This window comes from Botryllus schlosseri, chromosome 5 (genome assembly GCF_051294905.1).
Source record: "Botryllus schlosseri isolate E-star chromosome 5, Bs_hap1, whole genome shotgun sequence".
In the NCBI taxonomy this organism is placed as follows: domain Eukaryota; kingdom Metazoa; phylum Chordata; class Ascidiacea; order Stolidobranchia; family Styelidae; genus Botryllus; species Botryllus schlosseri.
The window spans coordinates 4,730,971-4,747,232 of record NC_137240.1 but is presented as its reverse complement, the minus strand read 5'-3'; the positions used below and the strand labels follow the sequence as shown (position 1 = coordinate 4,747,232).

General features: G+C 39.5%; 1 protein-coding gene across 3 annotated transcripts in view; it reads right to left on the bottom strand.

Annotated features, from left to right (window-relative positions):
- The window catches only part of LOC145438701 (proteasome adapter and scaffold protein ECM29-like), a 49,609-nt gene extending 43,112 nt beyond the window's left edge, over positions 1-6,497 (bottom strand). For all 3 annotated transcript variants that reach the window (XM_080316046.1, XM_080316048.1, XM_080316049.1), the window contains exons 1-9: positions 6,319-6,497; positions 4,839-4,969; positions 4,059-4,172; positions 3,900-3,992; positions 3,613-3,788; positions 2,403-2,556; positions 1,322-1,455; positions 1,124-1,258; positions 31-189 (exon numbers count right to left, since the gene is read on the bottom strand). In XM_080316046.1, the coding sequence (XP_080172172.1) occupies positions 31-189; positions 1,124-1,258; positions 1,322-1,455; positions 2,403-2,556; positions 3,613-3,788; positions 3,900-3,992; positions 4,059-4,172; positions 4,839-4,969; positions 6,319-6,358 (1,136 nt within the window). In that variant the 5' untranslated portion in view covers positions 6,359-6,497. The remainder of the gene's footprint in view (positions 1-30; positions 190-1,123; positions 1,259-1,321; positions 1,456-2,402; positions 2,557-3,612; positions 3,789-3,899; positions 3,993-4,058; positions 4,173-4,838; positions 4,970-6,318) is intronic.
- Between the last annotated feature and the right edge of the window lie 9,765 nt (positions 6,498-16,262).

Genomic DNA, 16,262 nt, shown 5'->3' with positions numbered 1-16,262 from the left:
AGACCTACAATCGCGAAAGAATATTCTTACTTTTCGCAGATGTGATGAATGAACTCTTGACCGAGCGCCTTCAATTTGGCAGAGCTAGTCTCGGAAAACAGAGCGTCGTACACTAACTGGACGGTGTAAGGAAATTGCTCTGTCGCGGTTTTCGATCGGAGCAGATTCTGCACAATCTTTAACTTTATTCTAAACATTAAAATACATTTACTGCTTTGTACAGATACTTTTGTTGCAAAACAAAGTGTGCTATTTATTAATGGGAGAACAAATATAAAAATCCGAATTTAAATATTGAGCATATATTCGGGATGTAGGACTTCTTCAAATTTCAAATTTTACCGTCAACCCCATCAAATTGTCAAGTCGTCTAAAAGAATGATGCATATTGCATAACAATTTTCGCTCACTACGAACCGGTAGAAGCCAAGTTATTGCAGTTGAAAATTATAGATTCGCAAAAATAGCGTGGACAGTGGGTAATCCCAGAATTATGAATGAAAAACTGAGATAACTTGGCTTCTACGGGTTGGAATTGCATCAAATTTGTTTTGCACCGTTTTTGTGGACAACTCAACAATTTCGTGGGGTTGACAGTTAAATTTGGAATTTTTGAAGTTTTCCGAGTTTTAGACCACCCAACTTTTTTTACCAAACATTACCGGCTACTTGATAAAATTGTTAGGTTGCTTTAAAAAACGGTGCACACCAATTTTAGCTCAGCTCAAACCTATAGAAGCATCGTTATGTAAGAAAAAAAGCTTTGGATTCATTAAGAAAAAACATATATAGAAATTTTCAAAATTTACTGGCTACGCAGCCCTATGAAATTGTTACGCTGTCTGAAAAAAAACATGCACAACAAATTTGTCTTGATTCCAACCAGTCATTGGAGAACAAAATCTTGGATCTGAATAACTTCTGTTCTACGGGTTGGAATTGAGCCACAATTGGTGCGCAGCGTATTTTTAGGCAGCCTACCAATTTTATCAACGAGCCAGTAAAATTTGAAAAAACATTTTTTTTAACAGCTCTACTGAACACTCCTTCCCATTTTGTCGTTGGATGAAAAGATCTAAAAAAATAATAATGCGAACTAAAGCTGTTTATTTTCCACACCAACCTTAATTCGACTGGCTTCTTCAATGAACTCGGCGAGGGGCGCTGTTTTCTCTGTGCGGCCGTAAGTGTGGCGGCGTCTCCGAGATACAGCCGGTAGAGATTTGTAGCAAGGGTAGGTTCATCCCAATCCAGAGATCTATCAGTTATACAAAATGCTATATTTTAAGAATACCAAGCATACCACAAGTTGAGCACCGACCTTTGCCTTTTTCTCAGTTCGATGTCAGCTAACGAGGACACGCTGCTCCTTGTGTCGCTTGTGGCTACGATGAGGTGTGTGATGATATCTTTTTCAGGAAAGATATCGCCCGCTATCATGTTGATGATGGAGACCTTCGAAAAAATAGAGCGTACCATCTAATCAGAGTATCGCCCAGAGGTGGTCAAAGCATTCACATCTAGCGGCCTACTCAAAGTAGAACTTAAGCCATAAATTTCTACTCAGCTACAAGTAGAAGAATCAGTTTCTAAAACTCTCCAAGTGGAGGAACAAAATGAAGGTATAAAAATACTGAAGTAGTTACAAACGTAGATATGATGGATGGACCGCATACCTTTACCAGTAGGTTGGAAATTTGCACGGTGGAAATTGCAAGTCGCAAATTTACAGCTGACGCGAAATGACAATTGTCACCACAAATAGGTGCAATACCGGACTGGAAACAGTCGGTTTTCGGCAATAATTTGCGCATGACAGAAGGGTTTTGTGAGTAAAATAATGAAATACAGTGATTAAATGCTAAAATTGCGTGTGGCGTTTCCACCAAACCCACACTCGGTGCAATTATTGATGATACAACGGCAAAAATTCAAACAATTCAAAATTATTCAAAAATACCCCTAAATTGTTTTCTAATTTACAAAATCCAAAATGTGAAAGGCACAATATTTCATACACTTTTTTACACACAGTTTCACTCGTAAAAATAATTCAAAAATATCTCCAAACTACTTTTACCTTTATAAAATCTGAAGTACATTTGAATGGTATATTCATATTGAAATGAACCCGAATATTTCCGGCTGACACTCGTCAGGGGTAATCGTCAGCAACTAGCAGAGAATTGCAAAGAAAATCGTATATCAACAATCGTATCCCAGCATGGAATCAAATCTCAAATAAGACTACTATTTTACTAATACTATTTTGAGATGGCACACGAACTCCTTCTGTAGACAAAGCTCGGGCTGATGTATTTTGATAAAGGTCGCTTCCAAGTCACACAGATGTAAGTGCAAATAAGTACAAAAATACCTTCATCATTTACAAGAATACCGACCTTATGCTGCTCAATTTGAGGAACGGACCAGCTTGAGTCGGACGCATCGCCAGTCAACCTCTTAACTCTGTCCTCGCTTAATCCTGAAGGAACAGCGATCGTTCTTGCCGGGGCAGAAGCAGGTCTAGTAGGACCGTCCTGTGTGGCGTTGTTACTGCAGCGGCATAAAATAATATTGCTCAAATGATTTTATGCATGAAAAATCAATAGTATTTGAAATTTTAAAGAAAATATGCCTTTACATTAGTTGACTGATCTGGGCCGAAAAAGGGACTTGGGTTTTAAGTAACGTCTCCAGTTATGACTCGACTCGAATCCGACTCTACAGATTTTTTTGTGACTCGACTTGACTCTTAAAACGGTAGAGACATGGATTTCATTAAAACTTCAAATAATATTACAGTAACCACACATTATCAGTATTTAATCAATCAGCACTGGTACTTGAAAAATAAGGCCAGGAACAATCAAGAATGTGGAAAATGAGTATATCATGGATGCGAGGCATTCGACATCACACAAAAAGAGTAGTAAAAAAGTGGGTTGAACAGACTTGAACTCAACCCTCTGCTCCTCAACTTGGACTTGACTCGGTGGTGAACTGTAAATGACTCGACTTGATTTGAGTCTATAAAAGTAATATTGACTTGTGACCGGGGTTGTAACCAAGTCACAAGGTTCCGAGTCACAAGTCAATCTCACTTCTACTGTTTTGACTCGACTCTAGTCGAGTCAATTTCACTTCACCGCCGAGTCAAGTGCGAGTCCATGTCAGCTAGTATAGTGTCGAGTCCGAGTCATAGTGTTTTGACTCAATTTTTTTTTCAAATCTGCTCAGGTTTACATTGATAATATAGTAATTTTCTTCAATCTTAACAGTTTCTGGCCCTATTTTCCATGAATTAGGACTGATAGACGAAATTCAATAATGTGGTAACCTTACTATTCTTCGATGTTACAATGAAATGTATGTCTTGGCCGTCCTAGTCTCGAGTCATGCACAATGACTCGAGTCGAGTCATTTTATGCCATTGAAAAAATGACTCGAGTCAAGTTTCTAAAAAATCGGGACTCAAGTCATTACAGCCTGCTTGTGACTTGGTTACAACCCTAAACAGAATGCATCCAACCAAACCATTGGATATGATGTTCATTTAGAAGCGAATGTTTTCAAGGAAACAGCCCCCTACAAACCGAACAGCTAACGCACCTGTACGGCATCAGTAAGACATCAAGGCAAAAATCCAACAGCACTTTGGTAGAAAAAGGTGATTGATGGAATTTGAAGAGCGCGCTCCTATCGGCTGGGTTTTGTGGCACTTTGACTTTCGAAAACGCAGAGACCAACAATCTAACGATGATATCCTGGTGAGATTTGGATTTGCCCTGCAGTAAAAAACACTAGACTTAGAAGTAAATCTTAATTTCATAAATTTATATATTTTACTATATTAAATTTCTGTGATATTGGCAATTAAAAAATATTACAAATCTCACCTCCATTGCATCAAAAAGTTTCGTTGCCAATATTCCTTGATCGTCCTTGGACAGTCGATGATATCCAAGCTTGATGTAAACGATTGCAAAATTCTTAACATAAATAATCACCGTAATAGAGACCCTCGTAATTTGCAAGCTTTAACAAATTAGACTTACCACGATGAATACGGAATTTGGTTGTTTGTAGAGTTCAAGAAGTTTGCCGACCGGCAGTTGGACGTTCGGACGGGACTTTAAACGGTTGCTGATGTGATTTAATACTTGGATGGCCTGGAAATATATCAATGCTGATTTAAACTTGATTTGAATTTTGTATTTTCATGACCTGATTTACTCATGAAAACAGACAAACGGATGTCATAAGACCTGTTGAAATTTCTCTCTGCGTGGCTCATGCAGCTCAAAAGTCATTTGAATTGAGGTAACTCAAGATCTGGAGATAATTGTCAATTAACAATGAGATGCATTTACATTTACATTGATTTGCACAACTTAATAATATATATATCATTTTGTGCGATAATCTGATGTTACATCTAAAAGGATTTGAATCTATTTCCTTAGTGATCACAGTTTATCATCTTTTTATTTGTCACAGATGAGGGGACTTATGAATTGCTTTCCATGAGACATTGACTAATTTCGAACTCATTCTTGTGCCCAGATCTCAAGACTATGATGTCATATCTGTACTGATCAGTTATGCCACACTTATTTTCAGTGCACACAAACCTACTTTCAAGTGATAATTATTATAGCTTTCCTATTTGCAATCACGCAGCAAAGGGCAATAACCTGATCACTGTAAGGTTCATGCAGTGCTGAGTATAGCATGTTATTCAAACAAATCTCCTTAAAGTCCTAAAAACAGCAGAAAAAACATTATGGTAAATACTTAGAACTCTGGCGACGCACACCAATTACAAAATCTCGTACCTTTGTTCTGACATTTGCATCTTGACTGGAGAGTTTTCCGAGGATGTACGGCAAATACTTATTAATCAGACCTTCAAACTGTTCATCTGTTTGTGCAAGACCGAACTTGAGAAATACGAATTCGACTTGTTCTAAAACGAAAGATTCAACATGTCAGTAATGGTATCATGTTACGCACGGCTAGCATGGTAAACAAATCACTAAAATACTGATAAAACGAAGAAATTTTTCAAGTTCTCTTCTTACTGTCGCATTTCCAGTAATATTTTGTACATTAAGGCTGTTCAAAAATAATTTTTATAAAAAATTAACTGTTAACTTGATAATACTGTTAGGTTACCAAAAAACTCAGCACAACAATTCTGGCTCAATTCCAACCAGTGTAAGCGAAGTTACTGTAGTTGAAAATTTTGGATTTATTCAACAAAAATAAATGAGTCATTTCTCCAAATTTCACTGGCTACCCCATGAAATTGTTGGGTTGTCTGAAAAAAACGATGCAAAAGAAATTTGACTCAATTGCAACCAGAAGCGAAGATGTTCAAAATTTAAGATTTCAAATCATAGTATAGGCCTATATACGGTGGGTAGATCTATAATAAATAATTTGCCACCGTAAACACTATTTTTCCAAATCTAAAATTTTGTACTTCAATAACTTTGCTTCTACTAGTTGGAATCAAGCCTAATTTGTTGTGCATCATTTTTCAGACAACCTAATAATTTCATGGGGTAGCCAGTTGAATTTGAAAAATTTTTATATTGATTTTTATTGAATAAATCTAAAATTTTCTACAATAACTTTGCTTCCACTGGTTGGAATTGAGCCAGAATTAGTGTTCAGCGTTTTATTAGATACGGTAACCTAACAATTTTATCAAGTGGCCAGTAAAATTTGAAAAAACAGGTATCTTTGAACAGCCCGATTGTACAAACATCAGGCAGCGAGGCAAATTTGAGAGTTGAATAAAATTAATCACATTTTCCTTGGTAGGATCGCTCATACTATCACTATACGCTGTCGTTTTGTTATTCATGATAATTTGACTACTATAGGGTCATTTACACCAGGCTGACATTGGATGGGATAAACACAAACCACTTCGGCAAGAATTCTGCAGTCGACCTCAGTCAGGGAGTGGAATTGGCGAGATTCCATAATGCCTCAGTCGGACTCGAACTCGCAACCCATTGGTGTTGTAAACTGTACCACTGCACTATCTCGCAACTTGTATATATTGTATATCGCAATCAATATCAGTTTTATTCATAATTTCATCATTTCCAAACACCGCAGTATGGTAGACGGTTAGTCTTTGAAATCAGACACCCACCTGCACCTGGGCCTAAGCGATGTGAATACGAGGCATGCACATGCATACTGGATAGAAAGAAATAATAGATACCGGTAACATAAAACGACAGCGATGAAAATGAATAACTATAGATATAGCGTACAACACTCAAAATTCGGCCTTACCAATTTCTGGCATCTCTGCAGTTGTTTTGTTTGACTCCATATATTTGATGTCATCCAATTATAGACTTACGGTGAAAATCCGTAACTGTTAACCCAATTGATAAATAAGACTCTGTGTCAGTTGTGCAATGTTGCTGCTGAAACTACACTGAAACTCAGCAAGCTAAACACGCAATATCTATGACTCAGCAGATGACTTCATTAAATTTACGCATCACTGATGTTAGCAATAACAAGGCAGGAGCACACAGCACAGAGCTGTTTAAACTGGAGTCGGAGTCAGAATATAGATAACTAACCTACGGAGGTTAAATACGTTGTTGACGATCCGAGCGCTCAAATTAAGTAAAGTTGATCTTATTTGAAAGCTACTGTCGGGCTAATTCTGAAAATATACATTAAAATTTCATCAAGGCAATGGAACCACGCCGAAATAGCCGTCAAAGTCTGAAAATCGGCATTGTTCTAAACAATCGCAGCGACGCAGCACAATGAACATAACAATGGCCCTTGCGTGCTTGCCATTGTTCAGAACAATGCCGATTTTCAGACTCTGAGGTGTATTTCGAGGGGGTTCCGTTGTCCTGATCAGATCTTAATGTATATTTTCAAAATTAGTGCGACAGTAGCTTTTAAATACGATCAACTTTATTAAATTTGAGCGCTCGGGTCGTCACCTATACGGGATTAGCAATTACGGGACGCCGGGTGTTGCGTATCCAGTGGTGGCCTTACGAACGGGGGGGGGGCTGGGCGAGACTTACCTGGGGGCCCCCTATAAGTATCTAACCGTAACCGCCCGCCTCGCCCACCCCAAAAGCCACCACTGTGCGTATCTATCCGTAGGTTAGTTATCTATAATCAAACAGGTACATTATCATCATCATCATCATCATTGGTTTATTAGCAATTTTATCAGTTCAATACACCACAAAAAATGCGATACAATGAAAAGACAGGAAGATGTCGAAGCGACAAGGAGTAGTCTATGGAATCTGACACCCACCTTGACCTAGGCGATGTAAAGAGGAGGCATGCACACTGAATGAAAGTAAAGAAGATAGTATAGAAAAAGGATGCGACAAGAAATAGGGCGGCATGTCAAGGGAAGCGAGATCGATAGGTCAGTCGTGGTCCGGTAATCTTGAGGATGGACTGTATTTATTTAGTAGTAATTGTTTGTATTTCGACTTGAATGTGGACATGCTCGTCGACTGTCTGATGGCCGGCGGGATACTGTTCCACACATCAGGTCCGGCATATTTGATGGAGCGATGATCTTTTCGGTCGATCATATGATATTTGGACGACGTGAACGCGCGTGTGTTGTTAGCGGGTTATGACTTGAAAAAAATTCAAATTTTGTGTGTCCTGCAGTCCCAAATGATGAACTTTTGTGTCCTGATTTGAAAACTCACAAAAGAAAAGACTGTCATAACAAAAACCTCTCGCACCAAAATTTTCCAGTTTTCACTGCATGAAGGATAGGCTTTTTTGTATATACAGATTATATAACATATATATTATATATCGACTGATTTGATTTCAACTGATTTCCAGTTGCGAAGATTTAAAATAGTATTTGGTGAATTGCGATTGCCCACTGCCCAGATTGAATTAATCCTATCGTGTTCTTATTTACAGTCAAAAATAAATAATTATAAATATAGTGATTAATTTCGTTTTAGATGTAGACCTGAGGTCACAAACTCGAACAAACAAATGTGCTCGCAGGCCAATTTCCTATTTTTTAATGGCGCAGCGGGTCGCAGCACCTATAATAAGGGAATTCAATGTATTTCCAAGTGGGCCTTATTTGACGGGACCTTTTGCAGACTGACACTCCACAGGCATCGTAAAAATGTGATTTACGATTGTGAATTCACGCCTGGCGCGAAAAACTAACATTTTTAGATATTTGAATAAAATTGTTGCTGTGTACTTGGCATAGTTTGTCAATAAATAGTTGTAGACATCATGCGAGAGTACAAATGCATCAGGACACCGTAAAAGCTGTCGCGTTATAATTTTTCAGCTATAGCGGACGTTTGACGTGCCGCAATTATAGGTAGAATTTTACAATTTTACAATTGATCTGATATCCGAGCATTGGAGCGGTGCAGCCTAATCCGTATTTGAGACCTCTGGCCTATGGCATCTGAAACGTATGATATCGCTGTTTATGGCACGTTATTATATACACTAGTCGGCTGAATTACGGAGGGCTGGGCATAATCGAGTACCTGAGTGATTCGATTCTGAATCACGTAATATGCTTCGAGTCGAGTAATCTAGTATCACTCATTATGACGTCATAACGGATTACGTCAAAGTTCAAATACGTACCGTTTATGCCACCATACAGTATATAATGCCTCTTATACATCTAATAAACGATACTTCGGCATTTTTGACCATTCGATTTCATTCCACGTGGTGACAATGCGGTGGGCTAATCATGACTTTGGAAATGTGCTACGTCCAGTAACCTTCGTAGCTTTGTGTCATATGTTTCGTATGCTACGATACCGCCAATCATCAAGGCTTCAACAGTGAAAAATACTATCGAAACTATAATTCTCGTTGATAAATTAACTTTCAGTGGCTAGAAGCGAATAATTTCAGTACTCAAAAAATTTTCTTTTACTACTCGACTTGAATCGTTAAAAAAAAAACTCGAATCATTGTGCCCAGACCTAATTACGGTATAGTCCGCGGGCTTATATGTACGGCCTTACTATAGTCACGTTGGCAATCTTGTACACTGCTAGTGTCCGAGATATTGATAGTCATGAATTCTTATGAATAATAGCTATCTATTGATATAGTTTGCAACTGCCTATGACTCTCATAATAGTAAATATGTTACCGTGTCGCAAGCGTGTTTGTGAAAATTTAATCATGCCTGCCGCGGTGGTTAGCCGCGTAAATGTTTTAAAAGTATAGAAAGTAAGTATAGAAAGTATAGAAACTGCACTTTGAACAGGTTTTACGATCATGAAATAGCTTATAAATGACTCGATGCATGTGTGTCGATAAAAGTCATCCATAAAACAGAACTGTAACATTATATGACCACCAATGCAATATATCTTAGATTAGGTGAAGTGTGTTCATTTGTTCAATCTGTTCAGTGTTAATGGAAGACTTGGCATTATGATTATTATCTTACCGACACCCGCAAAATTCGTTTTTCTGTATTCAACCAGTACTTGAAACAGGTTATACGTTGCTCATATAGTTGATATATAGCTCTGTGCACGTGTATTGATAACTCTGTAACCATCTATGGCCGCTACAACGCTAGATATCTTGTATAAAAGTCTATTATTGCATGTGTGCAAGGATAGACTTCATCAAAACCAAGTAATTCTACCGCATGCAGAGATGTTATGATTATCGGGATACGGGACTTTTCTAACAAATGCTGAGATTTGATGATGATTGACACATCTGTACGGAATCATATTCTTGCTTGGTACACGGATTTCCACGTTTATTTGTTATTATCTTTGAAAAAAGCGCGTAATCCAAATAGGGGGGGCTTCGACCAGGGAAGGGGGGTGGGCGACCGCCCCCCTCGCCCACCCCAAAAGCCACAACTGGGTGTATGGATGGAAAATATATTACAATTACATCAATAAGGGCATGTATTGGCTCCGCATTATGAATTGGCCTTCGTAACTCCACGACTCATACAATATTGTCGGTTTGCGAAGTTAATAGCGCGTTTTACTCTGCAGTGTCAGCGAATAGTGAGGGAGGCAGATTCGATTGTGCCTCACCTGACTATTGTCTCACTGCGCTGCCATTGTCCGCCATAAAGCCTAATTTCATATTCCTTGGCTATTTTTAGGGGGTTCCAGTGCTCTACGATTGTTAAAATTCGGATTTTCGGAATCAGTGCGTAAATAGCATTTGATTGATGATACCAGTTATTATAAATTCTGAGCTGTTTATGATGAATTGCATTGCCGCAGGCGAGGCACGACCCGCCTTTGGTTCACCTAAGCCTCAGTGCCTCACCTCTCCTTTCGCGCTGTATTTTTGACCAATAAACATGAAAGTTGGCGATGTTGGGTGAAAAAATGTTCACATTTAGTTATTCATGAACATCGAAGGAAAATATCAATGATTATTGAAGGTTTTCACAATTTTCTCACTCGTCCAGATCACAGCTGAGGCACTGTCTCACTTGCATCACCTGACCGCACGACACTGCATCCAGCCTACCTACGGTACCGATTTTCCGCTAAAGCCAGTATTGCTCTGTACAGAATTTGAACATGTTTGATAGCGAGAGAGATGACGAGATTTCCTATTTATTATTCGGATTATGCGTTCTGACTGACTGACAGGGCTGTTACTCCATTGTTGGGGTAGTTCATTATTGAAGTCGAGTATGTATATTGTATAAGTATGCGCAGCCTAGCGCACAATGGATTTTTCGCAAAACCTGGTATCGGTATGTGTGTAGATTTTGACGATGTTGCATAACGAGATGACCGACTAGCTTTCGAATTGTATATCTGGAAGATGTCATCTAACGTTGGAGCAAGTTTCAAGATTACCACTATCTGATTAGGGCAGTCGATTATCTATAATTATGATGTGCAGGTAGGTATTTGCAGCCGGAGCCGGAGCTCCCGAGCCGTGCATTTTTAGCGGGGCCGGAGCTCTAAATAAAATTCAAGTGGAGCCGGAGCTGAAGCCGGTTGTTTGGAAGGTATAATAGCTCCGGCTCAAATGTATTTCATAAGATGCTATGCTATTACCGATGGGTGAATTCACATAATTTTACGTTAATCGTTCACAAAATTATGATTTGTTGCCTGGTTGGCACCACCTTTTTTTAACTAACCATGTTCAATGTTCATAAATATAAGCGCTAAACCTGGGTAGGCTGGATATGCCGCGCTTGCGCTGTAATTTCTATACTATAGGCATTGGGCATTCGTCATACCCGCAATTTCGTTATCAGCACAAATCCTATGGCCAATTGTGTGGTTCGAAAAATCCGCATGATCACCATTCAGTTACGGCTAGGATCAGTTCGGGGGTTATAAATCATTATCCAATTAAAGTTACAATATGCCATTCTTCGTTATCTCTATGGAGGACACCTTTTCAAAATTTTCAAACTTAGAATACCGGTGGAAAATCCTAAAAAAATGGTAATTTTTTTCCACTTCGTAGTCGGTTGACTAAAAAAAGGTCGACTTTTCACTCGACTCCCGAAAAACCCACCGGAGCGTCACTTCAGTGCTAATGTACGGCATCTCAGTCGAATTTTGCTATAAATATGACCAAGATTCTTAAAAAAGAGGACAAAATCTCAAAAAGAAGGACATTTAGGCGTCCTCGGAGGACATTTTCAAAAACCCGAAAAAGGAGGAAAAATCCTTCTAAAGGAGGACGTGTGGTAACCCCAGTATTAAACATACAGGATATAAGGAAGCTAGCAATTGTCAAGTTTATGTGTCATTCCCATTGCTGTAACTGCCCCGACTTATTCACTGCGGAATTCAGAGCGCATAAGCGAACCCTCGTTGTCAAGACCAAGTCATAAGCCCAAGTGTCGCATAGCCAACTGATCGCTGACCAGCCGTTTTTTAATTGTGCTACATGCTCAAATATAGGGCGTCAATTCGATTCGCGTCGTACGGCACCAGTAGTAACTAGAATAAATTCGAGTCCGTGATTTAATATATTGTCCATCCATAATAAAGCTATCATCGCAATTACGGGGATGGGAGCGTGTTCATTGATATGGGACTGCAGTATAATATAGTTTAGCTTGTATAATAAGCTGTGTCATCCGTAACGGGCCAGATTTCTTGTGTTACGCAGCTTATTCGTGACAGAGCAACACAACTGCCGGACAGGGAATTGACGAACCCTTGCGCTAAAATATTGTTATCAATACAGATCGACATAATTCACAGAATGAACCTTGTTCATTGGACAAATTTCACAAACATCGATATCGCATATATGACAGGGGTCGGGAACCTTTTTCATCAAAAGAGCTATATTGATCCTATATATTTTTAATTATAATTCTGAACGAGCCATACCATGATTCATATTAACGGCTGCATCACAGTTGAAGATTCGTTACGTCGTGGTGGCACCAAATCGAAGTTCACTGCATGCGGTTCGTTCTGCACCATATTTCCGTTTATACGCGGAAATGATGGTACAACGCACGCACAATTCAACCGGATGTCCGACGTTTGGGCATGCAACATGCATTGAGCATTGGACAATTTAGCTTTGCCAGTCATACAGGCGTGGCCATGTCTGCTTTTCTCTCTATCTATTCAACGCATGGTAAAATCCAAGATTTCAAGACGTGCAATAGTAGTACAGGGAATCCTGATATTGGATAAGCTATTGACAACAGCTTTGTTTTTTCCATCATGTAAACTTCGTGTCGAACTATACGGATTCGATATGTCCCATGCATTCCACTAAATAGCGTGAAGATAGCATATTTGCGCTATTATCGGAAAATCTACTATATTGGACTGATAATAATGAGCAATTATCAGCAGCCAATGTTTGTCATAAATTTCAAGATTTATAGTTTCTGAGCTCCTACCTCGTTCTCAGGGTGGCGAGATAGCGCAGTGGTATAATCCATGGCTGCAACACCAATGGGTTCGAGTCCGACCGAGGTCGACTTCAGAATTCCGATACCTAAGTGTTGGAGGTTTACCTAGGCTCCTCTTCGCCACCTCATCCGCGTAAGCGGTGTCTTACAAAAAGTCAAGAGGTGGGTCGTGCTGTAAGTCGGCAGTTACGGAAAATAATGAAGAATATCGGCCTGGTGTAAACGACCAATGACCATAGTAATCGACAAATACCATGAATACCACAAAACAAGCAAACAGCCAAACAAACCTCGTTCCCAGTAAACGTCACTGTTTTGACGTCAAAAACTTGTCTCGTCTACCACAAGAATAATAATGCCAGTCGTTGTGAATATTCATCAAAAGTTTGAGTCAATAGTGATGAATGAGATGGGAATGAGGTTATCAGAAGAGCCATATATGGCTCTCGAGCCCAAGGCTTCCGACGCCTGGTATATAAGATATCAAAACGTCGGAAGAAAGCGTCAGATAGCGTAATGGTGAAGCGTCCGGCTTCTTGGTCGGTAGGTATAGGTCGTGGGTTCGACTACCGGTCGGGTAAGATCAGATTAATAACGCTGGTATTTCAGGCTTCCGCGTTTCGCGCTACTAGGGTAGCATGGAGGGGTGGTACAAGACTACGAAAGCCGCATATAGATGTGTCTGTATTGTCCACCATGCGCATCATGCACTCATGGTATGCATATGCACAGAATGCCGCAAAAACATCAATGACAAAGATAAACTACGTCCTTACGTCCCCATTCTCCATATTTGCGAACATCTCTTATGCTTTTGATTGATCATTGACTTGTCGGCGTAAAGTCAACATCAGAAAACGTTATTTCAATAGTTTCGAACTCTAAGCTAGAAAAAGCGATAGCAGTTCCAGAAAACGGGCATATACGATACTGCCTCGCCTCGATTTATTAAACGGAAACCATGTTTTGAGATCCGGAAAAGATGAGCACACTTTTTTAAATCACAAAAGTTATATCGGACGAGAAAACGGGTAATTTGAAAATCTTTGCGGGAAACGCTGTTGCGTCAGTTGTGCCTGTACAATCTCCTGGCTGTCGAAGCTATAAAGGAGGACGATTGCCAAAAAGAAAGACATTTGGACGTCATCGGAGGATATTTTCGATTTCTTGAAAAATAAGGACAAATCTTCTTGAAGGAGGGCGCATGGTAGGCCTAAACCTGAGTAGTTTAACGTGCTTTGCTCGCTGGTACGCTCTTTTAGGTCCGTATAGATAACGTTGACACGTTAGAGCAACTCAGTGGTTGTTAGCCAGCGTTTCATGGGGCGCTAGGGTTTCAGTGAGCCAGTCTCAGGGGTTCCCTGGGGGTCAATTGAGACACGCACTCTAACTCATATATGGCAATCATTGGTTGCAGACAATTAGGCCCGATCGGTAGCTGAATTGTGACTGTTGCAGTTAGGTCGAGTGCGGTAGCGTATACAGTGAAGTCCATCGGAATGGCAATTCTATCCCCAGTATTTATAAGCTTGTTTGCAAGTAACCAATTGATATCTCGTCATCGTCGGTATCACTCTACTAGGTGAAGCCTCGCATTTCTGAATTGGTATCTGAGAGGGATCAACAGAAATCACACAGATTTGCAGTATATATTCATTATTGAGAATTATATGTTTTGTTCTTTTAACACTCTGTTGCTGCACTGCTCAGAAGTTATTGCAGTTGAAAGTTAAGGATTTGCAAAAATAGCATTTTTTATGGTGGGTAATCCCGCAATTATTGACGAAAACTTTGCCTCTACGGGTTGGGCTTGCGTCAAATTTCTTTTGCATCGTTTTAGTAGACAACTTAACAATTTCATGGGGTTGACAATTAATACAAAAATTTCAATCGGCTCTGCCACGGCTTCGGTTGGTTGGAAGAGATCAAAATTTGGTGTGCAGCATTTTTTTAGGCAACCTAACAATTTAATCAGTGAATCCCCGGAATCTAAAAAAAAAGTTATTTTCGAGCAACCCTAGCTGTAGTCATTGCGTTCGATTTTTGTTTTTGTAACCCACCGAAGTTGTGGGTTTCCGCGAAGGCTTGTATATGGGCGTAAGTGTTACGCAGGTTATAGTAAATGTTAAGAACAACTGGCGTAACTATTAAAAGAACTAGAACCACGACTACGCTTGCCGGATGGTGACTAAAATCGACTGCCGAGACACAGCTAACTAACTAGAAGACGTAAATTACCAGCAGGTTCAGCGAGGGCAATCAAATAAAATCAAGTAATTAGTGATTCTCGCGAATGGTACACTGCAGTAGAAAGCAACTAGGATGAGATAGTGGGTATAGCATAGCTATCAATGCGTCAGCATTTCATGGTCATCGGGGATTGCAGACGATGATTAAGTTACCGTAGACCCCGCGGATTGTTCTGAAAATGAGTCGCGGATTGTTCTGAAAATGAGTCGAACAGTTTAGACCTATGTTAGATATTTCACATTTGGTAACGCTATAGTATCACGTTTCAACTTTATTATACAACAATTACTGCGTGTGTGAATAGAAAAAAAAATCATGGAAATAATGTGTGAATAATATAGTATTATACTATTTCTGTCAGTCCGCACTTCTATGTCGTCTTTTGGGAAGTAAAGTGTCAATTTGTACCGCTGTTTACGTACTCTTGTTTCGCGTCCGTCGATTTATACCGAACTTTCACAGCCTAATTTTACAACAATGTGGTGTTAGGGTTGTGATTTTGTACACGAATTAGTCTTTATAGGTATTTTAGCGTGACTTATTAATTCAGAATTGTGAAGGCCATTCAATCAAGGTAGTTCATACTCGAGTGTCGGTAGTAGCAGGTAGCCATGCAGTGTATAGACTAAGTCACGGGCCGCAACTGTGTGTCCGTCAGGGCAGGCAGGTAAAACAGTGCCCCGCCTGCAGAGGGTCACGGTAAAATTGTGAAAATCTACAAATACTATATTGGTATTTTTCGACCTATGATTGTTCATGAACGAGTAAGTTTGAACATTTTACACGTGATTTCCAATACGCAGTTTGCATATTTACTGTAAAAAAGATAAGACGAAAGGAGAGGTGAGGCACATTCGAGCCGAGCCACATCTATGATAGCGCAATTCATCATAAACGGCTCAGAATTAATAATTATTGGTATTGATGAAATGCCGAAGATCAACATATTAATATTGTCAGAGCAACAAAACCATTCAAAAATCGTCAAGGAATGTGAAATTTGACTTTGCTACCATGACAGTGACAGCGCAGTTAAACAATACAAGGTGAAGCACAAATTAACATGCCTCACTGATTG